At 51.6% G+C, this 27,521-nt stretch overlaps 1 protein-coding gene across 2 annotated transcripts; it reads right to left on the bottom strand.

Annotated features, from left to right (window-relative positions):
- Positions 1-7,398: 7,398 nt before the first annotated feature.
- Positions 7,399-23,531, bottom strand: ANP32A (acidic nuclear phosphoprotein 32 family member A). Of its 2 annotated transcripts, none has more exons than XM_019533881.1 (7): positions 23,457-23,531; positions 13,648-13,797; positions 13,376-13,498; positions 11,620-11,818; positions 10,147-10,244; positions 8,969-9,029; positions 7,399-8,789 (listed from the first exon to the last, which is right to left on the bottom strand). In XM_019533881.1, exons 1-7 carry the CDS (start codon positions 23,514-23,516, stop codon positions 8,728-8,730), a joined length of 753 nt encoding a protein of 250 aa, XP_019389426.1. In that variant the 5' UTR covers positions 23,517-23,531; the 3' UTR covers positions 7,399-8,727. The 2 variants fall into 2 exon arrangements, with proteins under 2 accessions (XP_019389426.1, XP_019389425.1); XM_019533880.1 differs by having other exon boundaries at positions 10,147-10,316.
- Positions 23,532-27,521: the final 3,990 nt, after the last annotated feature.

A 27,521-nucleotide genomic window follows, 5' to 3' on the forward strand; every position in this document is an offset into this window, starting at 1 on the left:
TGGCAGCCCGCGTGTGCGGTGCATGGCAGACTGGGGATGGGACAGGCAACAGAGGAGCAGACAGGGCAGGGAGCAGAAGGCAGAGCAGCAGCTTAGGCCCGGGAGGATCAGAGTGATATCGGGAGAGGATGCAAGGCCAATTTGTGAAAGATTGGTCCCTCCTGTTTCAAAAGTCGCAGTTAGAAGTGGTGGTGAAAATCGCTGGATGTAGAAGCATTTGTTGCCTAGCGGGAGGGTTTTCCATCCATGCAAGTGTTTGGCTTAGTAAGCCGACACGTTTTCACGGCACTACTTCCCTTCCAACAACATCTGAGCTTTTCCCTATTTGAGGGTAGGCCCGAATGGAACGGAAAATGAAAAAGCTAAAGAGAAATGGCAGGCTTTGCCAAAATTTCATTCCTACTTTGTATTGGCCCAGCATCGGAGTGGGGGGAAAAACCACAGTGTCAACACATGGCTGTTAAAGGGAAAAGTAACAGTGACATTATCTAGATCAAACACTTTGTAGGGGAAAGTGAGAAATGCCAAACTAAATAAAACGGTAGTCAAAATACTTTGGGGAGAAACAGAAAGTGCCATTAGGAGCAGCACGGGGAGGAAAACACTCAAGTTCGCTAGTTAACAGGGCACGGAGGGAGCGCTGTAACTACGTGTGGTCTCGCCCTGAAGTTTTCCAGTTCGTTCTTCAACTGCTCGGCGTCTCCTAGGGTCCTGAGCCCTTACACGGATGCTCGTGGTCTTAAATCCAAGACAAGTTTCTCTTCTGAGCAAAAGTTACCCGCTTAGCTTCGCACCGGCCTCCAGGCACACGTTCCCTTACGCTTCCTTCAGACAGCTGCTGTGCATAGCAGTCAAGGCCTTTCATCTAGGAGGACAGCTGGGAGCTTGAAAAAAGACCTCCTCAGCGTTGTCCCCTCAGCCTGAAAGGGGACGCGCTCAGCAAAGCCGCGCCGCTCTTGCCAATGGAAATTTCCAGGGGTGTTGGTGCGGGCAGGAGGCGAGTATCCACGTGGGAACGTGAGCCGGAGAACGTCCCTGCTCAGAGCTGGGGCTGCTTGACCCTCGTCCCTTGGCTTTCCCTGTGGCAGGTGAGGGTGGCTCTTGGAGCAAAGCCTTGCAGGGTGCATGCGGTGGTTGGAGGAATAAGGCCAGACGAGGATGTGCACGCGATGCTTCAGATCCTGCCTCAGGTGGGGGTTGGACCAGATGACCTCTGGAGATCCAGCCCCACTTCTCTAGGATCCTATAATGGGTCGAGCACTAGCCAAGAGAACAAATGCCACCAGCTTCCCACGCAGCACGTCCTGCAGCCCTTGGGATTTTCCTGTGGGCCAAGTCCACCTGGCTTTAGCCTGAGCTCGGGCAATTGCAGCCAGCGCCGAGGACAGCATCTCCTCCTGCCAAGCATCGCCTCCGACTGACCATCCAAACACTTCTGCTCTTCCCCAGCACTTCCCTGAAAGGGCCGACGAGCCGGTTGCACGGAGCGCCAGCGACCCCGGGCTCTGGCCATCTCCAGCAATCAGGCCGTGCCCTGCTGTTGATCTGCTGCTTTTAGGCTACCGGGAGTCAGTCCGAAACCAGAGAACTAAGCCGAAGCGCTCGCCGGGTTTGCAGAAACGTTGGAGTAGCCCAATGCAGCTCCTCTTCCATCCTGCCTTCTCATCTAGCCGGACGACGCCGTGTCCAGCCACGATGGAGATGCGGTGCAACCCCGCGCAGTTCAGTAGCGTGGCCCTCATCGATTCAAACCCCCCCAGCAGCGATGTGCATCACTTAGCCTTAATTCAGGGCTATGAAACAGGCTGCAGCGCTTGTCGCTCTGCCCAGATCAGAGTAAGAAGTGCTTACTCTAATCCAGCCCACCGATTATTACCCCATGGTCCTAGCCCATGTGGGCACTAACGATGCGGCCAGGAGCCCTGATCGCCTGATGGAGGACTACCATGCTCCGGGGTGCGTGCTGAAGGGGATGGGCGCACAGGTGGTTTTCTCTTCTATCCTGCCAGTGAGTGGACAAGGCAGACGGCACGAACCGTGCATCGCGGAGACCAACTGGCGGCTGCAGGAATGGCGCTTCGAGGCGGGCTTTGGCTTCCTCAGCCACGACCAGCACATCACGACGAGAGATGCTGGGGTGGAACGGGCTCCACCTTTCCTCTGAAGGTCAGCGTGTTCTCTTCTAGGCTGGCCGACCTCCTCCGGCGGGCTTTAAACTGGGCCAGTCGGGGGAAGGGGAAGACGAGGGTGGAGGAAACATCAGACTGCCAGACCAAACAGCACCCACAACTACAGCCCAGCCCAGACCGACGAGCAAAGCGAACAAACGGGGTCCAGGGGAGGCCACCCGCATGGTCGGGGGCAGCAGGGCAGGCCCTTCGAGGAGAGGCAACGGGACCTGAACCTGTTCAGCCTCCACAAGAGAAGGCTGAGGGGGATCTAGTGGCCTGTTACAAACTAGTCGGGGGGACCAGCAGGCATTGGGGGGGTCCCTGTCCCCCCGAGCACCACCAGGAGTGACCAGGAATAGCGGTCACAAACTGGCAGAGGGTAGACTCAGACTAGATATCAGGAGGCGCGACTTCACGGTCAGGGCGGCTAGGGTCTGGGACCAACTCCCAAGAGAAGTGGTGCCGGCTCCTACCCTGGGGGGGTTTAAGAGGAGGTTAGATGAACACCTTGCTGGGGTCATTTGACCCCAGTACTCTTTCCTGCCATAACAGGGGGTCGGACTGGATGATCTGCTCAGGTCCCTTCCGACCCTAGAAACTTTCATGCACAGAAAGTAAGGCCCTGCAGGAAGTCGGGATGGTAGTCAGGCGCCGACACCAAGACCGCAGGCGGTATCACTAGTGCCTGCTGGTCCCCGAAGTTGTCTGGGGTCAATTCAGATGCTCACTACCCACGAGGATCATCTCTCGGGCACTACATTTTTCTCTCTCCCATGTCTCACGTGCACTGGTCTGCCCCATCGTCAGCTATAGCACAACATGCATCTGAAAAACATCGGCCCGACTGTTTCCTTCCACGAAAAGAGGATTTCCTTCGTGCAAGTCGTCACGGTGCCTTCTTCCCATTGCTCCAATAGGCTGCAAAACCTTGTACAGCTTTCTTCCGAGATGTACTAAGCCATCCTTTAGATACAGCCAACACTTTGTCTGGAAGGATGCAAAGGCTTGAAGGTGACATCTGAACTTTGCAAGCATCAGTGGAGGGCGAGGCACAGCCCAGTTATTTAATGGATTTCTGGTCTCCCCCGGGTGACTATCTGGTTTCCGTGGGATTTGAGGGAACTGCCCCATTGCTCTGCAACTGGAATAGCATTAGAGAAAGCAAACTGCCTCCCTACCACTAAAACGTGAATCACGGTAACATCCTCCTTCCCAGCTTGCATCGACCCGCTGTGCACCTGAGAGCCATCTCTCTTCTGGCTTTGCAGATAAATCTTTCCTTGCACTGAAGCAGCTTCCACCATTTCCTGAAGCCGGTCACTCGCTGCAGTCTGGCCCGCTCACGGGATGCACGAGTCCCTGGCACGCCTTTAAAGAGGAGCTGGAACAGCCCAGCCTTAGCGCGGCTCATGTCCAGCGACACAACCCTGCATCTCAGATCAGCGCCGGGGCTGTCCTGCTGTTTGCATAGTGCGTGTAGAGGACGGGGCCATCGCGTGGCAGTCAGATTGATAAAACTGAACCCCGCTTAGTGCCTGCCAAACACCAGTAACAAAAGGTCTTCCTCAGCACTGTTGAAATGGCCAGCGCCAGCCCATCGGCCTTCCGACAAGCCCGCAAGGTCAGTGCTTGTAGGATGCAACTCTCAATTATTTAAATGACAGCTATGCTCCACAGCATAAAAGTCAATAGGGGGAAAAAAACAAAAACCACAAACACCACATGATGGCCAGCACAATGATGGAGAAACAGGCATTTTCACATCAGTGCAATCACCACAGAACTAGATAATTAAAGAAAAAGAAGAAATGACTCTCACGTTCTTGGGGAAAACATGCCTCCGGCTGTTGGGTTTTGTCCGTGGTGTTGGGTGTGGTTAACTATCTCCGCTGTCTCGCTGCTCATGCTGAATTTCTGATTTACCCTCGAGTCTCAGCTGCTGCAGATTTTTATACATTTTGTCGTGGAACGATCCACTCCTGAAGTGAAAAAGGTTCAAAAGAAACAACCCCAACCCACCAAAAGCTTTATTTAAGGAAAATACAAAGCAGCAGAAATTCTTATCTTTGCCATCTATCTAGAGATGAAGGATTTCCCCACATTTGAACACTGGCCGGAGGGGGCAGGGACTTCTTTCTTTCCAAGCAACAGTATTATCAGTGTATGCACAAGATCCTTAATAGGGCTATTGCCAAGTAGAGAATTTTTACCGTGAGGATTAATTATGAACACAAATTTCTAGGGGTGGTTTCTCCATCTCTTGCCATCTTCAAAAAAAGGCATCAAGAAAGAATACCTTTCTGGAAGATGCATTTTAGCCACGCATGGATTACTAGGCACAACGCAGGAGTAACTGGGTTAAATGCAATATCTTGTGATATATAGGACAGCCTGAATGATCTAATGCTCCCTTTAGCCTTAATCTCTATGAATAATTCAAGCAGCAAGAAAGCATTATCTAGCAAACCAGGGCGAATCCTTCTGAAGGATACCAATTTGAACAACGAGGTCATTATAGTGCAGAGACACCGGGCAGGACACCGAGAGATTGCATTTTTTCCCCTTTTTAATTGGTGCATGATATGTTGTGATTAACATCGCACGAGCCCCGACTTGCAGACCTTGTTTAACTTCCATGTGCTGCAAAGCCCCAAATGAACCCTTGTTAACACCTTATTAGCTAAAGGGTTTAACAGGGAGAACATCAAGGATGAGCTTGCTTGGATACTGCACGAGCCGTACACAGGCACTGGTATCGCTCGGCAGGCTGAAACTTCAGCGGCCACACCCGCAAGGTAGGCTGACCCCGTGTAAGCCTCTCATTGGCTCACCGACCGCGGGATCAGCAGTCAGCACTGAAGCATTTCATGTTGAAAGAGCGACGTAGGGTGTTGCGGTGCGATTCTGCATTCCTGCTAATAAAAAAAAAACAAAATAACCCCACATCCCTTTGTACATCCCTGTTTTTATAGGCTCGCTGTCTGCCTGAAACCTGTAAGTTGGCATTTATCACGTGCTGCCTGCATGGGTTTTCTTTTTTTAATCCCTTGTTCATGCTCTGAAACGTTTTGTTCCAAGAAAGAGGGGCCCATCCTGAGACGTGCAGAGCTCCCACCGACTTGCTGGGAACATTACCAACGTAAGGACTGCAGGAGCTGAACCCTCCCCGGGATTTGGACATCTGCCTTTCAACTCAGCACACCAGCTTTTTCCAGGCTGCCCATCACAAGCCTGTTGTGTGAACATTTTTATCTACCATAAATGGAGACCATTTAAATAGTACTTCACAGTACATGGCAAAGCCTTTTTCTCTGTGTAGTGGTGCAAAGCCATGCAAGTTGGCCGCAACAGAGTGAAAGTTGGCCTTGTGTCTTTCAGCGTTGCACCGCTAGTGACCTCTGGTTGGCATACTTCGGCGCTGAAGGTTGACTGACCACTCTGTGCGCCTATAACCCTATAAAAACAAGAATGTAACAAGTATCAAAAAGTTTGCCGATGTTCGGAGCTAGCCAAAGGCACCAGCCACTGGACAAACTACAGTACTGCCTCTTGCAAGATGTGGTCAGCTCCAAGGTCTCTTGAAGTTTCTCTCGAGCCAGATCTTCCACCCATCCGTTTAAATGCAAACAGACTTCATAGATTTCATAGACATTTGGGCTGAAAGGGACTTGGGGAGATCATCGAGTCCAGCCCCCCGCCCAAAGGGCAGGAAGTCAGCTGGGGTCATAGGATCCCAGCAAGATAAGCATCCAATTTGCTCTCAAAGGCGTTCAGTGTAGGTGCTTGAACCACCTCTGATGGCAGACTTGGAAGACTGCTGGGTCTCCCCCCACCTCCTCTCTCATTTGGGTGGGATTCAATGGTATTTTAAGCAGTGGACAGGTAACGGAAACCACCTCTTGGTGCACAATCCTACTTTGTGTGCAAAATGGTTCTTGCTCTCCATGCATCTATTCCCAGCCCGTGCTTTCAGCACCTTGTAGCTTCCCACCTCACGTTTCACAGGAAATCTCCCCCCACTCCACCAATTTCTTTGGAAGTAACACTTTCCAGCACACACAACTCGATGCTTCCTGCTCTGCAACCGTTCGCAGTACAGACACGTGTGACCCAAGTCCTAGAAGCTGTGAATAGCACTGCTGGCATTTTGGAAGTGCTTTTAAGTAAACCTGCACACACAGGGGTGCTGCTGCTGACAAGCTTGTTACACCATGCAACAGCCCAGACAAAGGCAATTTGGGGTTTTGTTGAGTGGGGTACAGGAGACTGGGAGAGCTCTTCTGTCTTGCTGGCGTAAACTTGCAGCAACTGTGAGCATCACAAATGTTCCCACCCACTGTCTCAAACCAGTTGTCAGGAAGAGCGGTGGCGAGGCGGCTTCTGGTGCTTAAGTGGCATAAAAGCAACGTGTGCCGGGTAGCAGTTGCTCTGGCCCATCTTTAAAAACTTACCAGCTTTGCCCAAGGTGAAAGAGTAGCCAACATCACGTACACATGAGCCAGCTGTATTCACTTGTTCTTTTTTAGACTTCAGATCTCCTTAAGTGCTGCAAAGGGTGCAGTTGCCGGCCTGCCAATATTCGGTTATAGAAAGCAAACGGCACGGTTTTAAAGAGGACAAGCGGAGGAGAACAGGTACATAGCAGATACCACCGTTACCTGGCTTTGCCTTCATCTGTAATAAAGAGCCCATTCCCACCAGGAAATTAAAAATCATCACGAGATATCCCTGCTTTTGGGTCTTCAATGAGAAGCAAGAGACTTGCCTCTATAAACCTCCATCTCATTTATTTGCAGGGAGGGGTGGGGAAATCACGGCCAAGTTGCTAAACATACTAGCCTAGCAACTGCCATGTAGAGCCATGGTTACTCAAACAACCAGATGAAGGAAGCCAATAGCTCTTTTATGTTAGGGTTGGATTAATATGGATAGTAGCAGACATGGATGACAAAAATTAATGCGCTGAGCTATAGCCACCACCTAGCTGGCAATTAAAAAATAAAACCCCCTTCTTCTGAAATAAAAATAGCATACCATCATTTGCGCTGAAGCCAAAACAACTCTCGCTTTCACCGAACCATGGCTTAGAGGAATTTTATAAAGGAAAACATATCATCAAGCTACTAAAAATATCAGGGAATTCACCGGAGCAGGTCATTAAATGCCTTTTAAAAAAGGTATGCAACTCGTTCCCAGTGGCCCGTTTTACTCAAATAAGCCACAGAAAAATTGTATAAAAAGATTTATTGAAATTCATCAATGACAAACAGACATAAAACTCAAAGTTTGGCTCTTCTGGGAAAAAAACTGTTGCAAATGTATTTATACAGATGAAATATTGACTAGGAAATACAAGTCACTTCTAAAGCTATTTTAAAGAGGGATATGAAAGTAAAACTGTACATTCACTAGGTATTTTCAGTCATTTTACTGACTTCCACTAGGTAAGAAAATACAATTTTGTATTAGTATTTCGTGCTTGAGTGTATGAAAAGAAATCTCCTACACTACATGCTGTAACTGTCTCCTGTATTTAGGTTTGTAAAAATTTTCAAAGTATAGAGCACAAGTGGAAGTAGTTTCTCATCACTTAAAATTGACTAGGTGTTATATATTACAGACCAAAATAGTACACACCTTATTTAAAAGGGTTGAAACATTTTTTTTATTACAATTGTCAAATTCATTTCACTAGTAACTCAGGAATTAGGAACACTTTTTTTTTTTTTATATATATTTATATATATATTTAAATGCCTGCCATTTTCAGTGTACTGGCTATACCCTAGCCAAGAAAACCCAAAACAAACAAAAAAGAAAAAAAAAAAGTTAAAAAAAGAAGAACAACACAACACACAGAGCGGGGATTGCAAAGTCACCCCACAACCCAGATCCAAAAGAACACCCAACGAAAGGGAGGGAAATAAAAACCCAACACGTTTGGTCACTATTTACAAACAGCAATAGAAAAGGTACCTACAAAAGCAGGGAAAGCATGGGCTGAAAATGGCAGTCATTCACGAACAGGCAACAAAGAAATCACTTTATCAATATGCCATTCTCACACCTGTTGCTGTGGCCAGGATGCTTGCATTAGGACTGGTAGCATCCGAAAAAATAAAAATTAAAAAAAAAAAATGCTCACCAGAGGTTTCGTGACCAGCGGAGGTGGAATATCCCAGCGACCACAAAAAGGGTTTTTGCTGTTCCCGAATGGACGATACAATTTCTGGAGCTCGTCCGCGGATTTTAAGAGATTTAAAGATGTCGAACTCTCCACTCCGATAATAAGAAACAAATTACCACTTGGTTTATACTTACTATTGCGTTTACAGGAACTAAAAAGGGGCAAAAAGGGGGGGAAAAATTAAAAATGAAGGAGGAGGAGGAGGAGTGGCAGTAAAAATAGTATTTTATTCCCTCACCCACCCAATACGCTTTTCCCTCTCATTCCCACAGCAACGTTACAATCAGAAAAAAATAAGTCTGGGGGGAAAAAATACAGGGTAAAAACAGTCAAATCACAATAGGAAATTTTCAAAATAGGTTATTCGGTTTAGTCGTCTTCATCCCCCTCGTCTTCAGCTTCTCGTTTTCTCTTTTGTCCCCTTTCTTCATCTGCAAAATAAACACGGCATGAGTTAGACGTGCGCCATGCCAGGCTATTGCAGCAGGACTTCTACCAAGTCGTTCATGCCGGCTCAGCAGCACCACAGCAGATACTCGGACGTGGCTCTGCCGCGGCCACATTACATTACTACTTTTGCCCCGGATTAAGTACTGGATTATTGACCTACCAACTTCTTCTTCATCTTCATCATCGTCTACTTCACCATCGTTATAGCCTTCTTCATCTTCCTGCATACGCGTTGATAGAAAGGAGAAGAAAAAGAACCAATTACTCTTGATTATCCCTCTTGGGTTGATAATATCCAACACCCGGCATCTTACAACAGGGCAAAGCCTTGCAATGCTGTCTTTCAGCATGCGTGCAGGATCCTCTTAACATTTTTGTGAGTGAACTTGCCTGATCTTCCCACAACGAGGTCAAATGGCTGGATTCTGGACTCCGCGTCAGAACAAGAATCAAGGGTTGACATACTGGCCTGTTTCCTCTAAACTTTTACCCTGTCCCAAAATAAAGAGCGCTGCCTTCTGCCCCCCGCGCTCCCGTAAGTGGTTATAAAGTGGTTATAAAAAAGAAGAAAAAAATCCACTGGTTTGGAAGTTCTGAGAAAACTTTCCCCAACTTCAGTGAACAAAACTAAGCTAAGTTCAGTTTTAAGCATCCCACAATCGCCCGAAGAACGCGTCTGAGGCAGAACCGCGCCGCGGCCGTCACTACGTTAACAGCGGGAGGGAAAACGCGGCTGCAGGAAGTGGGAGGAGAAGACAGTGACGTCGGTCGCAGGCTGGGCTGTACTCGTCAAACCCGTGCAACCTCAGGGAAGTTCAGCTCGGGGAACAGCCTTTGACATGCAAAAAAAAAAAAGCGCAGGGGTATTTTTATAAATAACCCCACTGACACTTGCGCACGGCGACCCTGGAAACAACCACCCTGCTTTTCAGCGAGCCCTCCAGGCTCACGCCTAACTCTGCGTCGGGGTGCAAATGTTTGGGATTCGGCTCGCTTTCAGGTGCTGGCTTTGAGGCCCCGGCTCCCCCGCGCCGTCCGGCAGGCTCGGACTCCAGCCGCCAGCCGGCGCGCGCGAGGAGCGGTTAGCCGCAGAGGCGCTGCCACCGAGCCGCTGGAAGTCAGGCTGGGTTTCAACGTGGACCCAACGACTTCATATTGGTGGTCACTAGATGGCAGCTGGTTCTCAGACAACAGCTCTTCCCTGCCAATCCCCCCGCCCTCGTTCGGGGGCCGTTTCTTAGACAGATGGGAGGCGGGCACCGAAGCACAAAGGCCGGCGCGAGTAACGTTTCTAGCCCGGACAACGCAGGTGTTTCACCGTCGCGCTGACGGCCTTACCTCCTCCTCCCCGCTCACGTCCTCCTCCTCTCCTTCCTCCTCCTCCTCGTCTTCCTCCTCGTCTTCTACTACCTGAGCGTCTTCATCATACTCCTCTTCTGCACGGGCGAACAAGCGGAGCAACCTCAGATTTCCGCGCAGATTGACCCTGAAATTCTGGGAGCTTCGCTCTGAAACACCGCAGGCCAAATCTTCACCCGCCCGCTCCTTCCCCCTTGCGTGACAGACTAAACGCTGCCCGGGTGCACCGAGAAAGCAGGATCTAGCTCCACGCATCTTTCCGCTTCGAAGGCAGGAGCTTGCGCGGCTCCTGGCATAAATCAGAGCAGTCCTAGGGCTGCTCTAATGTACAAAATCCTCCCTACTGCTGCCGATGGGCTTCTCAAGGTGGGCCAAGTCCCCCAGTCGCCTCCTACACACGCTGGTGGGGGTTGCAGGGTAGGGTGGAGGTGCGTGCTGCCCCTGCAATGGGAAAGCTCGTCCCCTTTAAGGCTGCTACTGAAACAGAAAGCAGCCTCTCTCCAGCTTGCATTAGGCATCGTTTTTTATCTGGGCGCAGGCAGCCAGCCCCCGGGAATGTCCCCTAGGCGGTAGGATCAGGCGCCGGGAACACACGGACGCAGGCCCGAGCGCTTGCCCTCCACGCTGCGCCGACGAGACCTTGTCCCCGCTGACCCCGCGCGCCGCTCCACGGCTGCGCGAGCCAGGCACTGCCGCAGCGCTCGCCCCTTCCGCCGCGCTCGGCGCTCGAGGAGAAAGTGCAAGTGCGGCTATTTTGGGCGCCGGGCTGCTCGGCGGTGGTGCACGAGGCTGGCAAATTCCCCGAACCCGGCCCGAGTCACGCAGCCGGGGAAGCCGACCTGGGGCAAAGCAAAAGGCGGCCCCCCTGCTCTAGCCCAGCCGTCGCTCAGGTTGTCATCAGAGGCCATCTAGCACAGCGCTTTCCTAGCCACCCGTGCCAGCGCCTGTGCCGGGCTCCTTACCTCCTCGCCTGCTTTTGTCTGTTCTCAGCCTTCTCCTCCCTCCCTCGCCCGGGGTCTATTACCCACTCAAGTGATAATTATCCTGCGCTCGCCTCGTCTCTCTGCCGGGGCCGGAGGCAGCGGTGGGAGTGGGGGTGCCTAATCAGGAAGGTCTTGGAAGACGACACGCCGCTTCTTTCGGTCTCGTCTTTCTTCTCCGCTCCCCCTCCCGTGTCCTCCCCCTCGGTCCTGCCCTCCCCAGGCGCACACGGCTCGTTCCCACACGGGGCCGGCCTGCCTGGAGACAAGGGACCGCGTCTGCTGCCTGGGCGCTCAGATGATTGCCTCTTCCTCGGTCCCTACAAAGAGGCTCAAGGTCCTTCTCCCTCCACGTAGGGTTGGGAGGAAGCAGCCGATAAAACCCTGCTCTTGCCCGCTAGGCCGTCTCGCCTGCTTTTGGAGACCGAAGAACCAAGCAGCCCAACTGCACTCAACAGGGCCCTCTACGTACCGTCCTCATCCTCTTCCTCGTCGTCTAGCCCCTCCACGTAACCCTCTGCATCCGAGTCCGGGGCTTCTTTGTCATCCCGGTCGTAGCCGTCGAGGTATGTGAGCTGCGGGAGGAGCTTGAATACGTTTTCTCTGTAGTCGTTCAAGTTGGTTACCTCGCAATTGAAAAGGTCTAAACTCTTCAGGTTTTCTAACTTTTTCTGGAAGCGAAAGAAGGCTCCGTCAAAGGCCTGGTCGCGAGTACGTTTTTAAAGCCAGAGACAGCCACACACACCCACGTAACTCCCCACGGCAAAAAAGCGGCCTGGCGATCATGATCTTACACACAAAAAGCTGAAGCGAGGGAGAGGGCAAAGTGACTGGGCCAGGGTCACACGAGAAGCCAACGGCAGAGTCACGGATCACACCCAGCCTGGCCACCCCGGGACAGACCACAGTACAGAAGCCACCACTGCACGGGCCTTAAAAGCTACCACTTGAAGTGGAAGGGAATCAGTCTTTTCTAGAGGCAGAGGGGATTCCCCACGTTGGAGGATATATAAAAGTGCGTCTCATCTTTAAAGAGAGTTAGGAGCGAGCCTACAATAGCTAAGGGGTCAGGGTCTGCCAGATATACACACTTCCGAGCTGGGAAGAGGTGCCAAATCCATGAAGCAAGAGGCCTAAGTAAAGAAGGGCTGGAGAACCCAATACGAGGCGGTAGCTGTTGCGCCTCCCGATCCGGGGAATACACCCGGCATCCCACGGGCTGGGCTGGGGCAGGGGAGACTGGACGCCTGTTGTTAAGACACTTGCTATCTGGTCCTATTCCAGCACGGCCCAGCGGTTTCACACTAGGGGCCGTGCAGAGATGTTTGCTAGATAGACAACCAGGGCTGAGGGAGAAAGGTCACAGCAACAGATGTTTTTTTGGAAGAGGTTCTTCATTTCTTTTAAGCTGACAAGCTACGCAAGGGCACTTCAGCCGCCACTCAAGAAGTATTTGACAGCTGCCTTTGTACTGGAGGGAGGTTGTGGCGGGGGGGAGAAATGACGGTGACCTGGGGTGCAATGCTAAGTGCTCTCATGGGTTACAGACCAATTGCTATGGCGAGCCTGATCCGTTCTTTGGCTGCAAGATACAGCACGGCACAGTGGGAAAACGTGCCTGACCCACTGCGGCTGCTGTCAGCCGCCACCAGTGTCCAGTGTCTGGAGGCAAGAGCACGGTGATATAACCACGGCCTTTCCCGCACATGCTTTTCTTTAAGATGAGTAATCAGTGTGCTAAACAGCCTGACGCACCACGGGGTGGAGCTGCTGATGTCAGTCGCTGCACGCGGGGTGGAGCCACCACCTCAATGCAAGCCATTTAGCTCCCATCACAACAACCTCGCTGCATCGGGCCTGCACTGCGATGACAAACCTCCTCCCGTGCCCCTGCCCAGCCCCAGGCACCGCTCCAACTCAGTCCAGGGGCACACGCGGGCTCGCCTCCTCGCCAAAAGCTGCCTGCTAGAGGGAGGCACTCGCACACTCAGCCTCTGGCACACTTTCCTTCCACGTGTCGGTGGCGGGGAAAGGCTTGCATCCTATTCGGGCATCAATTTGCACCAGACAGAGAGCGGGACGTTGCACCCGGGACTGCAGACATCACCGCCCGGCTCTCGGCTGGGAACAGGCTCGGAGGCTTGAGAGGGACTCCCCGCCCCCAACATTAGACACGTAACAAGCAAGCGGAGGGTTTCAGAGCCCCCCCGAGCGCCGCGTCCACTCACCAGAGGTTCTATTGTACTGAGATCTTTTATTTTGTTGCCGCTTAGGTTTAGATGTGTGAGGTTCGGACACTTTTCTGCCAATACTTCCAGCCCTCCTGAGATTCTGTTATCGCTTAGTTCGAGCTGCGAGGCAGACAAGCACGCGAGAGAGAGATTTTAGAACAAGCTTTTACCACGCAGCAATGCCACCCGCTCCACGAAATCCTCGTGCAAAGCTCTGTTTTGCGCCTGGGGCGCTCAGAGCAGAGGAGAAGCACGACGTCTTCACTTACCTTCTTAAGTTTGTTTAACTTTGGTAAGTTTGCAACTGAGGTTAGGCCTACGTTGATTGTACTTAAGAACTCCAGCTCTTCAAACTCATCCGTGAGGCCTTCAATTTTGCCTTCGTTTGACCTACAGTTGTCCAGGACAAGTTCTTTAACCTGGAGGAGGGGGGGAAGGAAAGAAAGGGGAAAAAAAGAAAACCAACATGTTTTGAATTGTCCTTTTTATCCTACAACCAGAGGTATGCGTATTCATTCAAATAAATTCATTTACAAGCCAAGCACAAGGAAACCGAAGCTATGCGACTGAATAAAGCAGTCTGCCGGTCTCCTCCGATAAGCTGCATTCGCCCCAGATAATGGTTATTTCCAGTGTGTCGCCCCGGCTTGCTAACAATGCCAGTTTAGCATCTCAGGGTAGAGTCTAGCTACGTTTCACAAGCACCGCTATTACGAGAGGACAAATGACACAAAGCCCAACACAGGGGATAGCTGGCATTCAATAAATGCTTCGGACAGTTCGAAAGCATCAATCCTCATTTATCTAATTCTGTTGTTAGGAGCCATTTCCACCTCTCCAAGCGAGGGCTACCGGCATGTGAATACTGCGCAGGGACACGAGCACTTGAGAACATCTCTGACAACTTCAGGCCCATGAACACAATACAGACCCAGCTAGGAAAACAACAAAAAATCCTCCCCCCACACCCCTACCGCCCTCTCATTTTCTGCAAAAATCCTGATTTATTATAACAAGCTCTTCAGAGGGGGACACGTTAGTTTTCAACCTATATTCTTGAGACATGAAGGCAAAACGAGCTACGTGGAGCTCCAATTTAGGGAGAAGCCGGCGTTCTCTGGTACAGGCAGCCTTCAACCCAGGAGGTGCTTTTTGGTAACCTCTAGCCCCTCAGCATTCAGTGTCTAAAACAAGATCTTCCCCAGAGACAGGGAAAGGCAGCTCCAGGTGCTCTGACATGGAAAAGTGTATTGGATACAGCCTGGTGCTCCTCTGTGCTCACACGTGGGCTTGTACCCTGTCCCTTTGCTTTCTTACACAGACACACACACACTTGCCACAGACATCCGCGCTGCATGCCAAGGACAGAGGAACACGCACGATTTCCCCTCCCTGGGACCGCTGCAATAATGTTCGTAGCCAATACAGCAAAAAGGTAGCACTCCTATTGCACACGTGAGCCCATAACACAAGTGGCCGCGCGCGCGCTGCTCGCTCAGAGTCAGTGTTTTTGGCAGGTGCCAGTTTCGAACGACGCCTCCCCCCGTTTCCCCGGCCCTGTACCACCCCAAAGCCTTGCTGCAGCGACAGAAGGAGCAGCCGGTCCGTTTTTAAACAGGAGTGCTGATTCACTCTGACAAAAAACTTAAGTACAAAGCTGGGAAAAAGGTTAGCAGCGTGGACTTCCCCAAGGCCGCCAGACTTCGAGATGCTTCTCCATTGTGGATTGGGATTGAATCTAGTTAGGGATCCACAGGACGTTCCCATGCACTGGCTGCAAAAAGGGATCCGCAGACAGGGAGCCGCAGAGACACCAGCACCCGGACGGCTGCATTACAGAGACTGAGTCATGGGCTACAGCACGCTACTGAAGGTAAAACAGTAAAATGGCTGGAGGCAGGGCAGGCCAGCTGCCTGGTGCAATACAGCCGGCCACAGAAGTCTTGATTTTCTTGCCTTTTTTTTTTTTTCCTTTTTGCAAAAGACACAGCAGAAGGGGAAGTTTGCAAGAATTAAGAAACCAGACACTTTTCTTTGCATGCTCGAGGCAGTTAATATGCAAATACAGTTGTTTAAAAAAAAAAAGAAGGCAACCAAACGGTTATTGCAGTAATCCCACAGTACAAGGAGGAAACCAACGTGATGGTCAGGCAACCAATGAACTGCACTTGATTTCTTACTCTGCTTTGTGTAACCGCGGCATAAAGTCTGCGTGCGAAAGGTCAGGGCAGGATGAAGCGTGTGGGAGGCAAGGAGGAGGGAGAAACGTTCGGAGAAGGAGGGGAGGGAAATTCAGTTTTCAGGCCTCTCTGCCATGTTGTGGCTGCTGTTGAGTGGCGATAGGTACGTGAGCCTGTGCAAAGTGCCCCGACGTACTGCAAAGAAGCCCATAAGCCAAGTTTTGTGGGGGAGTCCTGCATAAAAGCTGTTTCACTTGAAAACAAAACCAACCCCGCAGCCCCAAACCCTCTTTTGCAGTCAGAAAGACACACAATTAGGGAACAGGAGAGAACAGCCCAGTGTGGGGATCTTCTGGCCACTGCATGCCACATTACCAGAGAGCCTGGTTAGGGCACGGATGAGACAGGTGCTGGGTTTAAAAAAGGCCGGAGTCCGATGCAGAGGCACGACGGGAGCTTTGTCCCCCAGGCAGGCGTGGAGGACTCTGCCAGCACAGAGGGATTAGCGCCGGTCAAGAAGAGAGGAGGACCGAGTCTTGTCCTCCAGCGCGCACAGCCCTCACCCACACCACCTTTGGAAGAAGAAAAGAAAATTCAGCCAAAGGATCCAAGGCGAACACAAGTCAAGCGGGTCCTTGCAGCCTTCCTAGAAGTTTTGAACAGACACTTTTAGGACAGGAAGTGAAGAGGGCAAGCAAAGGAAGATGCCACGGGCTTATCCATCTTTCCTGTAACAGCAAGGACGTCCGGAGAAGCCCCGGATCCAGTCCTGGGGGAGGTCTCCCAGCTTCAGGGCCCAGCCGCACAGGACGTGGCTGGGGTGAGAGCGGCCTCCCAACTGCCCCCAGCCCCACCCAGGAGGCCAATGGTGCCCAAGTCCCGAGTCAGGGAAAAGAACAAAGGAAGCAGCAGTCTTTGTTCACCTTCCAGCTGCGAGACAGGCACGGAGAGCGAACCTCGGGGGTGGGAGCAGGGAAGAGCAGACCGGATGCAGCAGGGACGGAGCCAGAGGCCCCCGCCTGCAGCCAGGGTCCCGCCGGCCCGCTCTGGTCGGGCAGACCCTGCCGCCCAGCTCTCCAGCCCCTGCCCCAAGACTCGAACGCATTCACTTGGAAAAGCCCCCAGTCACCCAAACCGGGCTCCAGCACGCGTGCGTGGCAGAAAGCCTTGGGGGGGGAGAAGAACAGGAATCTGCAGGCGGCTGTTTCAGAAGCACGATCCTCCCGACAGACGCCGGCGGGCTCGGAGCAGCTGCGCTGGGGTTGTGGCCCCTGCCTTTGCGAGGAGGCAGAACAGCTCAAATAGTTTGGAAGTTAAAGGAGCCACGGCCGTGTTTGCCGAGCCCTGCCCGAAGGCTGCGCGAGCCCGGGACCCGCCGGGTTTCGTTTGGGCAGCGCAGGCCCGGCGTCGTGTTACAGCTCTGCAATGTCTGCCGGCTCCTTGCGACCCGGGAAGCTGATCCTCTGCCCACTTCCTCCCTCGCTCTGCGCCCTTCAGCTCGCTCCTCCATCTCCTTCCACTGCCCTTGCTTGCTGCTTACTTCCCCTTCTGCTGCTTTTTCCTTGAGGACTTGCTGCGCCTTTGGTTAGCTGCAGCACCCCCCACCCCGCAGCGGATATGGTTTAATGGAGATGTTCCCTCCCGGGCTGCGAGGAGCGACGTGCTCGTGTAGCACGCCACACCGATCAAACGCTACGTAACCAACGGCCGAAGTTTCCAACCGAGACGACAGCTGCAATGTGGGTCAGAGTCCTCTTTCCTCTCTGCATCCACACCTGCATCTCCCTCCGAGGCCAAGAGGATGACCCTCGGCCCCCGGCCCCCAAGAATTCATAGCACACGCAAATGCGTGCAGGGTACATTAGCTGAAGAAAGTGCTGCAGAAGAGTAAATCAGACTTCGACAGAAGCTACCGTTCTCATCTCGTCCCTCTAAACAAGCCACGTTTCCATCATAGAGGAGCATACGGTTGTCTGGACACAAGGCATCCTCTACAAGGATCTCCCCGATCGTGCAGTCGTCGCGGCCTGAGCTGTAGCTCCCCAACTATCCGTCAGACCGAACCACAAGAGTAGGGCTGAGGCCTTTGTTTTAATACCGCTCCCTCCATGGTCCTGCCCACCGGAGCAGAGCAGGCAGGGCGCTCCTGATGGAAGGCGAGCCAGCCTGCCGGCCAGCTCTGCCACACCGCGCGCCGTCGGGCTGCAGGCCGGCTCAGGAACGTCCTTTCTATAGCAAATAGCGACAGGGCTCAGGGCAGCGCCCACGCTGGTCACTGCGCCCCTTCACAACGCAGCCTGTCCTCGCGAGCCTCTGCCCGGGACTTACCAAACATGACAAGTGGGCCCTGAATCAGAGCTAGCCAGGCCCGCCCGGAAGTCGCTCGGGGCTGATATTCAGTCCCACTAAAAGAGCCTGCAGTTGTCAAGAGGCACGGCATCCGGCTCCAGAGACGATTATTACTCAGCTGCGGCAACGAAGGGCGAGACCGAAGCTGCGAAAATCATCTCAGCCCCTCGCTGTTTTGTCTACCGAGTCACACTAGAGCTAAAACCTGCTTCTGATGGGCATGGGTTGCAACACAACCCACCCTGCATAGGAGTTGGCGCCAAAGAGATGCCAGTAAAAAAAACCAACAACAACAAAATCACGGGAACCTTTCAAGGCCTCGGGCATGGTGCAACGTTGGAGCAAAGGCAGCACACACCACCAGCTCAGCAAGCACGCATGGTAGTGCACTACCTGCTCGGTCACCACCCTCTGCATCCTTTAAAGCGGGTAGGTGCTGGCAACTGTACCCTCCACCAGTAATGCCACATTTAGGGGTCTCTGTCCTGAAGAGGGATTGCTGTACGCGAGCTAATTCAGGCTGCCAGCGGGGTCAGACCCAGCCTGCTGAGAAGGGACCTGCAGGACTAAGCCGAGTGGAGCTGCTAACATGCAGTATTTATTGCGTGCAGGATTTGGGACGCGCTGGCTGGGCCTTCAGCATCCAACATACCGTGGCATATGGCGGTGGGGGGGGCGGGGGGGAAACGGGACACCAAGAGCTGCATGGCTGCAGCCGTCTACGCCTTGCGTCGAGGCGCGCAGCTCCAGACCTGCAGCTGGCGCGCCGCATCGCCCTCCTCGTGTTTGCAGGGACAGCTCTGGGGGCTCCATTTTCCCCTTCTTCCACCCAGCAAGCTGCCATCTGCCGCAGCAGGTGCTTCCCGGTTGCAGATATGCCGTGCGGTTTGCAAGCATCAGTCCTCGCCTGCGCGTTGCCTTCCTTAATGACAAATGGGTCGCCGGTCCCTCCTCGGAGCACGCACCTTGGCACCGCCGCTTCTTCCCGTGGCAGCACTATGCCTGGAAATTGGAGCAGTTCGACTCTTCCAGACCATGACCTCATACTGCTGCTAATCTGCTGCGAGCTGCGTGTATCCTGCATCTCTCCAGCCCTCCAATTACATCACGCTTTACATTACTCCGCGCCTGATACCCAGGGGCTCCATCTGTTTCCTCGTATGGGGACTGCATTAAGCCATGTTCACCAAGGATGCTTATGTAGCATCCTTAAATATAGCTGGTGTGCGCACTTATCGGGCTGAGCGTGCACCATACACCACGGAGCGTTGCAAGCCACTTCTCTTGCCTGTTCGCAGCAGAGTTTACCAGGATTTCCCCCCTTGCTCACTTCTCCGTACGAGGTGCCGGGTCAGCTGGCATCTTTGGGAGTGAGCATTGTAACGCATACCCATGCAGTAACAGGCATCTGGGTTTTCCAAGGCATTTATGGCACTGGGGTTTTCTTAGGTTAAGCCTTCATTTCCATAACACCACAGGCACGCAGGAAAGACAAAGGTCCCTACAGGGGCAGAGCGCAGGCCCGGAGGCAAGAAGGCACTGCAAGCCACTAAGTCGCAGATCACAAGCCCCAGAAGAGAGAGGCCTTCACGAGCGCGATGAAGGGCACAGCGAAAACTGCAGCTCAGGGACTCGACAACAAGTTTACTAGTCCGACTACCACCTGCTGTCAGAGGCAGGAAAATGGGGCGATCGGCTTTGTTTGCAGATGTTTTAAGGCTTACCCTCGAGGCAGGAACGCCAGCTCTTCCGCCTGCCCCTCTGCCCTTGCAGCGGGCGAGGGCAGGATGTTCGCTCCACGCCCCGCAGCTCCCTGCCCGCGCCCACCCCACTGGGATGAGCCGTGGAGCCCTCCGTGCCCTTGCCTCGGACTACAAGCCCATTTCTCTTCACAGGGGAAGGAAGAGGGAGTCTGCTGTGCTAGACGAGAACAGGCTCCACCCTGCTTTGTTCTTCCAGGGCACCCAACCCTGCTCTACTCCCCCCCCAAACCCGGGGGCACTGCCACGCTTCAGGGCTTACTCCCGAATAAGCTCCGTGCCACTGAGGGGGGCCAGAAGGTGACTTCTGCATCCAAATGATCACCACGTCCTGCCCTGGATTCGACATCAGCAGTCCCCAGGCTCGAATCGGCCTCTCTGCTCATTCCCCATCGCTGCCACACACCAGCATCGCCCAGCTGGCGCAAACACAAACCCGTTACCTTTGGACATATTTTCTCGAGCAGAGCCTGGTGCTCTGCAGGCTGAGCGACAGCCTGGGATGGGATGGGATGGGATGGGAAGGGTGGGTGGATTCGGAACAACCTTGCGAAGCTGCCGTGCCATTAGGTGGCCTGTCCTCCGCAGTCAAATGGAGACTCGGGAGCTTTGCACGCTCCCTCCCCCCAGGGCTGTCTCTTCCCCCTGATGTTACTTTGGCCACCCCCTAGCAGGAGGGGATAATGCCTGACAGACACGCTATTCGGGAACACGGCTGGGCCACGAGCTGCCCGAGCACGCGAGAGGATTTAACCTGCTGCCCTGGAGCTGCAGCTTGCGAGGCTCCGCATGGCACCGCGTACGCCGGCCTCCGCGCTTCCTGCTCGAAGCTCGCCACCAAAACGCAACCCGGGGCGTTTCAAACGGCCGGGAAGAGGCAGAGGTTGCTCCACTTTCCGTACAGGCCGAACCCCAAACCTGGGGGCAGAGAGCTACGCTGGATCCCGGTAGGAGAGCCATGTCAGGACCGCTCTGTCCGCCAGGACGTGCCTCCTCGGGCTTGTTCTGCCCTTTGAGGTTTGCCAGAGCAGAGCAAGCTCCACCCGTGCCCCCTCCCGCTCCTAGCTTTCTGCCTGCATGTAGGGCAGAAGGGGGGAGGAACAGGTGGCATCGCACCGACTGTGCTGGCTTGATGCCACCAGGGATTCCCCTGCAACAGGGTAATCCTCAGCTGCTCCTTCTGGGCGGCTCTAAATCTCCAAGGCGGGGGACCTCGCTGGGGCAACAGGTTCCTTAAAAACAATTCTTGGCGTCCCCAGATTTTTCCACTCTAAAGTCGTTCCTACGTCGGCTGGGTTCTGGTTGCAAACAACTCTAGTCCAATGTTTAAAGCCTGGAATGAAGTAAGTGGGGGTCTGTCCTCCGCACTTCTGCAAAGACAGCTCGGGCACCCTGATCCCAAGCTGCAGCACATCAGGGAAGACCAGTTCTCTTCCCAACCGAGATCTGATTATTAGGGCTGGAGACGCCCATTGCAAGACCATCCTCCAGGCCTCTAGGATTAAATACATAGGTTTTGCCATTTATGTGGAAGTAAATATATTAGAGTGTTTTAAGAAGTTTAGCTGACCAGAGCTTGCCTTGAGTCCTAAATGAGTCTGCCTTCTGGGAGGGGAAACCCCCAAACCCCTCCTAGCCAGAAACAGGAATGAGATCTCTAGCAGCCAGACTGCCGAACAACTGCGTTAGCAGAGGCAGCAAGAAAAGAGACTGCTGGGGAGACGCTGCAACAGCCCCAAGCGCATGCTTCGCCCATTTGGTCACCGTACAGGAATACAGAGCATCCTGCCGACAACTTCCGTGTGGCTAGGGTTTACATGTAGTCTCAGAGGCCCTGAAAACCAAGTTGCAATAAGTTCCCCTCTTTTTTTCCCCCCACATCCCAATGAGGCAGAAGTCACAAGTCCTTGAGACCTGGCTCTAAAAACCTGTTCTTCTCATGCAGTGCAACTGAGGAAAGCTAAATGAAGTGTGGCTACAAAGCGTGCTGGAAATAAAAGGCAGCCCACCCACCTTTTCAGCTACTGCAACTGCTCAGGGCTGATCCACTAAAGCGGGATTCTTAGTTCTGGTACAAAGGGCTGTAAAATATTCCTGCTGGGGTTTAACCGAATGAGGCAGACCCATCCAGCTTGACCACTCAGGCTCTTACACACATCTCTTTCCTTGGAAGCTCCCTGAACCACATCCTTATTGCCAAACGATTAGGACCAATGCATTTTTCCTAAGGGGCCTGCTAACTCCGGTATCACGCTAGCACAATTCTGCACTTGCTTCTACTCTTGCTGGAACTGCAAGTACTTGTCTATGGGCGCAGGCGTCTTTTTTGCAGTTTCAGATTTGCGTCACGACACAACAACGTGCACGTTACAGGCAGCATACTGCTTCCTCGTATTAGCATTAGATCAACGACAATGAAAAGCTGAAACCTGCCCAAACTTTAGTTCTGAGCAGTTCTTCGCGCTTTCTCCAGTCTAACATTTTGCCCTCGATTCACAGTGAGAGTGGGGGAAAGGCCCCTGGCAGGTAAATTGAAGGGGAAGAATAGCAAACACAGGATTTACACTTGAGCTTTTCCTGCACTTAAGTAGCCCCAAAGAGCCAACAAAAGAGGGACAGATCTCCCTGTGGATTTTATGCTCCCCCACCCCATCTTTTGTCTCAAGATGCCTCAGCCTTTTGCAAAATAAAGACTCAGATTCTCTATTGTACCCAGCTGTGCTGGTGCAGGTTTAGAAAGGTAGCGAAGCAAGAGGGCTTTAAGCTACATTTATATTCTTCTGATACCGAGGACGTCACTGCAGCATGGCTACACAACGCACGGTGCAGCAGCTGGAGAACCGCTCTGTGGTCTCCTGGCTCACCACAGCCAGGTGCAGGGGTGAAATAGCAATATCCCCCACACCTTGGCCATACACCAGGGCCCAGTAGGGAGCACAGAGCAGGATCTATGATTACATCAACCGTTTTCTACCAACAGGCTCTTATACACAAGGTGTAACATAATACTGCCCCATCTGCTTAAACTGCATTTAAAAGAGCTTTGTGCTGCTCCGACCCAATATCCATCTATTCACCTGCTTGCACAATGCAGCGTTCGGTGCTCTCCCGAAACCCAGAAGCTGATGCATCCGTCTCGGTTCTAATAGGTGCGATACCGTCTTTGATGGCAACTTGTGGGAAGTTGTAACGAGGTGATGAAATGGGTAAGTAGCAGCAAGCTTAGGGCACAGCCAGGGCTGCTGCAGTTGCTCTCTAGTGGGTCCCACTGGGGAAAGCTCCTAAACAAAAGAAACCACGGCATGTCTCCCCATACGGCGCCCACGCGCCAGGAGAGGCAACACGCTCACTCACATCTTTCATTCAAGGGCACGTGGCCTTGGTTTCGGTCTTCTGATGCTAGATGCATGCAGCACACGAGCCTTAGAAGACACCATTTCTTTTGAGGGGGCCCATCCCCAACTGCGTGTCTGAACCTCTCCCCTGGCGAACAAGATATCCAATGCCATTTCTTTTGCTTTCAGATTGACTTCCACCGCCTCCTCTTTTTAGGCTCAAATGTACAGGGCTGTTGAGTGATCTTACGGAAAGAGATCACTTTGCTTCTGCAGCTTCACCCGAAGGATCCCCACTGCCTGTGTAAAGAAAGCGCTTTCCCTTCTCTCCCAGTGCAAATGGAAACCAGGCATTATTAAATAAACCCCAGCCGCCCGTGGCAAACCCATGTTCCAACACCCTAGGTGCTGCACACCCCCCACTAGAAAAAAGGACAAAACAAAAACCACTTACTTCATTCCAGGCTTTAAACATTGGACTAGAGTTGTTTGCAACATGGAGCATACGCCACATATTGCCTTCAGCATTACAGCCATGCCACAAACTTGAGGTAGCACGAAACGTATTTCATGCCCTTATATATCAAAGCAATGTTTCCTACAGAAATAGTCACTAGCAGTAAAAACAATACCTCATCTAAAATGCAGTTGGTGCTGCCTTCACTGGGCCTACCGGGAAAGGCTGTTTCCCTTTTAATAGCTGCGGGAGGATGGGAGGGAGTGCCCCATGGACTCGTGTGACTGACACACGCATGCACAAATAGGGAGTTAGCCTCATTAGATGGATTAGGCTGCAAGGAACCAATCCTGCACCTTGATGAGATTCCCGGGGGCTGCTCCCGTAGCTGCGGGCGTCAGAAGCAAGGCCAAAGAGAACGTAAAACAAAGAAGAAACGCAACCTATCTGAAAGGATGCAGGAAGTTAGATGAATCTGCAGCCACGAGAAAAATCCCGTGGGAGGGAAGCACGGTGAGGTCAGCAAGGAAGGCAAAGCTAAGACTCTACCAGGGATTTTTGGCTGAACTAGTACAGGGGAAGGAGGAGGCGGATGAAGAAACGGATTGAGAAATATAGTGCGGTTACAGCAAGTAGCCAAGCCGCAACCAGCACGGCATTCAACTGCGGCACCTGCTGAACAGACAGCAACTGCTGACTGCTCCTGTCCAGGAGCGGTACCTGGCTGCGGGCAGATGTGGCTTCCTTTTGCCCAGCGTCTATCCAGCAAACTATCGAGAGCCGTCACGGTCTGCGCGCTCTCCAGACCAGCAGCAAACCTCCCGGCATTAGTGGAGCTGGCACATTCTGCCTCTCTCTCCCAGCATCCCACGACACGACATTTCAGGAGGTGCCGGTTGGCGGCCTGGCGACCACGACTGCTGAGCGGAGGTCCCTGCTCATCCCCAAAGCTTTCCTTGAATGCATTGGGAAGTGTTTGAGGCCCTCAAAACATAAGCGGGTACATTTGTATGGGCCTAATTCTTGCCTTTCCCAGACCTCCCCGGCTCTGCTATACGAGTTCTTACCCACCCAAAGGAAGCAAAGCATGAAAATACAGGCCTGGTCTAGACAGTTCAAGCCCTTCAAAACACCTTTACAGTAGGACTTATTTGTAGGTAACATGGTCCTTAGAAGTCCAGGCTCAATTAATAGGAAAAGAAGCATGCATTTTAGGCCCTGAAGTCTTGCATTTCAAAGGTCCACATGGTTAGCCTCAAAATACTACCAGATCTCAGTGCATAATTAAGGCAGCATAACAGAGGGCAGATTCTGCTTGCTATCTTTCCTGACTTTCCGTAGACATCTGGCTGTAAAGTGGGCTATCAGATTCAAACTTAAGCCAATTACATCACCCAGGGCCTCAAAAGTCTGCATGAGGAAGTAGGTTTTCAACATGCCTAATTCCAGCTGCTAGACAAAAAGGACAAGAACCCTTGTTATTTTTTCATGAGACATACTGCAGTTCCTGATACCATTATGCAGCCATGTGTTATCTAAAGCTCAGTTATTTTTGTTCTGATACCTTTTTTTTTTTTTTTTTAAATCAGGAGAGAACCATTTTTCAAAATGCTGTTTTCTTGTTTTTGCACGTGTAACCGAATCATCCGACAGCTTGCATAAACGCGATTGTGTTTGAGATACCGATGGTCAAAAGGGAATTTTGAACAGTTGAAGGTGAATTGTCAAGATTAAGTCAGAAGAAAAGCCATTATCTGATGGATTTTCTAGCAACATTATCAAGGGATGAGGCAGCTAGGCAGTAAGTTTAGTCTCATATGAACACAGATCCCTTCCCATGCATGCAACATGGTCAAAAACAAAAAACAAAACAAAAAAGGGCTGATGCTGTGGGGTAGGGTCAACTTTGTCAAAACAATGTTATTGGGAGAGCTCACTACTGGTCCCACATGCCAATGGCACATCTACTCTACGCTATGATATATGGACTCTATTTCTGACATCAGCAATTGCAAGATGAATTTGTACATTGCGCTAAGACACCTTTTTGGAGACCCACCAAGACAAGCACTGATGCACAGTGACCACATAATATACAGTAGTAGGACCACAGCAGAAATCGCAGCAGTTTACAAACAGAAAGGCTACCACCAGATGCACAAAGAGCGAAACAATTCTGCTTCAAGATCCACAGTCTCAAACGAGCATGCTGAATCAAGTTTGGACATGCTGAACACATGCCAGGCATGATCACATTGTGTATCTGCACTACTTTGGCAGTTTCCGAACCTCAGACTATCTTCCTTTTGTATTCTGAAGTTGGTCAGCAAAGGAAAAGTACAATGTAAGAAGCAACACCAAGCTGGAAAGCCGCCCAGGGTTTTTGTTAGGATGCAGGCCTAAAAGGGACACTGAGTTACACCATTTACTATTGTTGCAAGTAGCTCTTGCAACCAAGGGGGTGGGGAAAGAAGTCTGTGTTTCACCTTCTGCATTTGACAGCACTTTGCCTGCTCCTTTTCACTGTTGTCCCTTTTTGTTTGTGCAGGTTTCCACACAACATGCGAGGAGGACAGGCATTTTATAGACAATAACCTGACAAATAAGGGGCATATGAAATACTGGAGTTACTCTACACCTTTGCATGTGAAAGACTAAAAGTCACTCTCCACTTCTATTACCAAGGGATTTCAAAGTGACCTCTCTTTTAGGAGAAGCACTACAGCTTTGGACTAAAGGTAATGCCAAGGTGGCTGAATGCCACAAAAAGCTGACATCTTCGCACAATTTCAAAACCTACGGGTGAAATCCATGCCGCATAACTAACAGCAACTTGAATACCGGTATTCATTTGTTTCCCAGCCTTTGTCTTTAGCTACTGAGCCAAGCTGTAGACCATACAAAATAACAGGAGTGCCCCGAAAGTCTGCGTGGCAAGCTGCCGCTTTGGAGCTCAGCAGTGATGGCTTTTTACTAACCTAGGTAAGGTAGACTAATCTGTCCATGTCTGCAGTGGAAAATCAGTACTCAAAACAAAATAAAACAAGGTACGAAGGATGTGGTAAATGAATGTCCTGCTCAGCGTTAAACAGGGTAGATGTAAAAAGGGGGGAAAAAAAGGAGAAAATCCTGCTGGACTGGTAAAGGAAAATCTATAGACACACTGGCTGGATTGCAACTGTGAAACACCTAGAAGAAGGATTTTCAGCCCTGCAAACACAAACGTTTCACCAGCACTAAATACATGTTTAAGAAACGAGGGAAGGAGGGAGGAGAATGTAGTCTGATGAGGAAAACCCCCCGTGCAAGTCACTTCCTAGCACATTTGTCTCCTGCACTTCTGTTAGCTAAGGGAAACCTTTGGATGATACAAATTAACCATTCCAGCAACACAGTAGTATTGCAAACAAACAAAAAAGTGTTACTTCTTTTTTAGGCCTATATAACATTCAAGAAAGATGAGGAAATGTGGATACAACATTGTAGCGGATGGTTAAATCCATCTACCTTTGACCTGCAAAGGCTTTATCTTGCAAAGAGCTGACATTAGTGTCTATTAAAAAACAGAACATGATGCAGTATTTTGGCAAATGCTCAGCAGCTTCACATTCAGCTGATTTGGCTTCTGTACTGTGAAAGCCAATTTTCTTACTGGAATACATTTCTTCGCGGGACTTTAAAAACAACACTCAGTAGAACAAAAAAACAAAACCAAAACAAACCAAACCCCAAACCCAAAACAAAGCCCAAAGGTTAAAGAGAAGCGGGAACCATGCACCTGCCAGCTACTTCCTACCCAGACTGCATCATCTTTACCTGAGCAAGGAAGACCTCATAGAAAACTGAATTAATGATGAAGTACAATCCGCCTAAAATGGTGGATAACGGATAAACTTTTAAAAAGTGCAAACCTTACAAGGACCAATAAACTAACCCTAACGAGAGGGGGCATTTTAAAGAGGTCTAATAAAAGATATCACATCTGCTCAGAAGAAGTTTGCCTGCCTAGGCCCCACGCTGTACACGTCCTTCCTCCAGATCGGAAGGCGCACGTGTGCATCC

The sequence above is a fragment of the Crocodylus porosus genome, unplaced genomic scaffold (genome assembly GCF_001723895.1).
Source record: "Crocodylus porosus isolate Cpor-Errol unplaced genomic scaffold, CroPor_comp1, whole genome shotgun sequence".
NCBI lineage: Eukaryota > Metazoa > Chordata > Crocodylia > Crocodylidae > Crocodylus > Crocodylus porosus.

What these genes read in the sequence shown, in the direction of transcription:
- ANP32A (XM_019533880.1), bottom strand. Translation starts at nt 23,516, where the DNA reads ATGTGGCGTATGCTCCATGTTGCAAACAACTCTAGTCCAATGTTTAAA. An exon ending in AGTTAAACAAACTTAAGAAG is followed by an intron (nt 13,499 to 13,647) that starts GTAAGTGAAGAC and finishes TCTGCCTCGCAG; the next exon opens with CTCGAACTAAGCGATAACAG. An exon ending in TCAGTACAATAGAACCTCTG is followed by an intron (nt 11,819 to 13,375) that starts GTGAGTGGACGC and finishes TTTCGCTTCCAG; the next exon opens with AAAAAGTTAGAAAACCTGAA.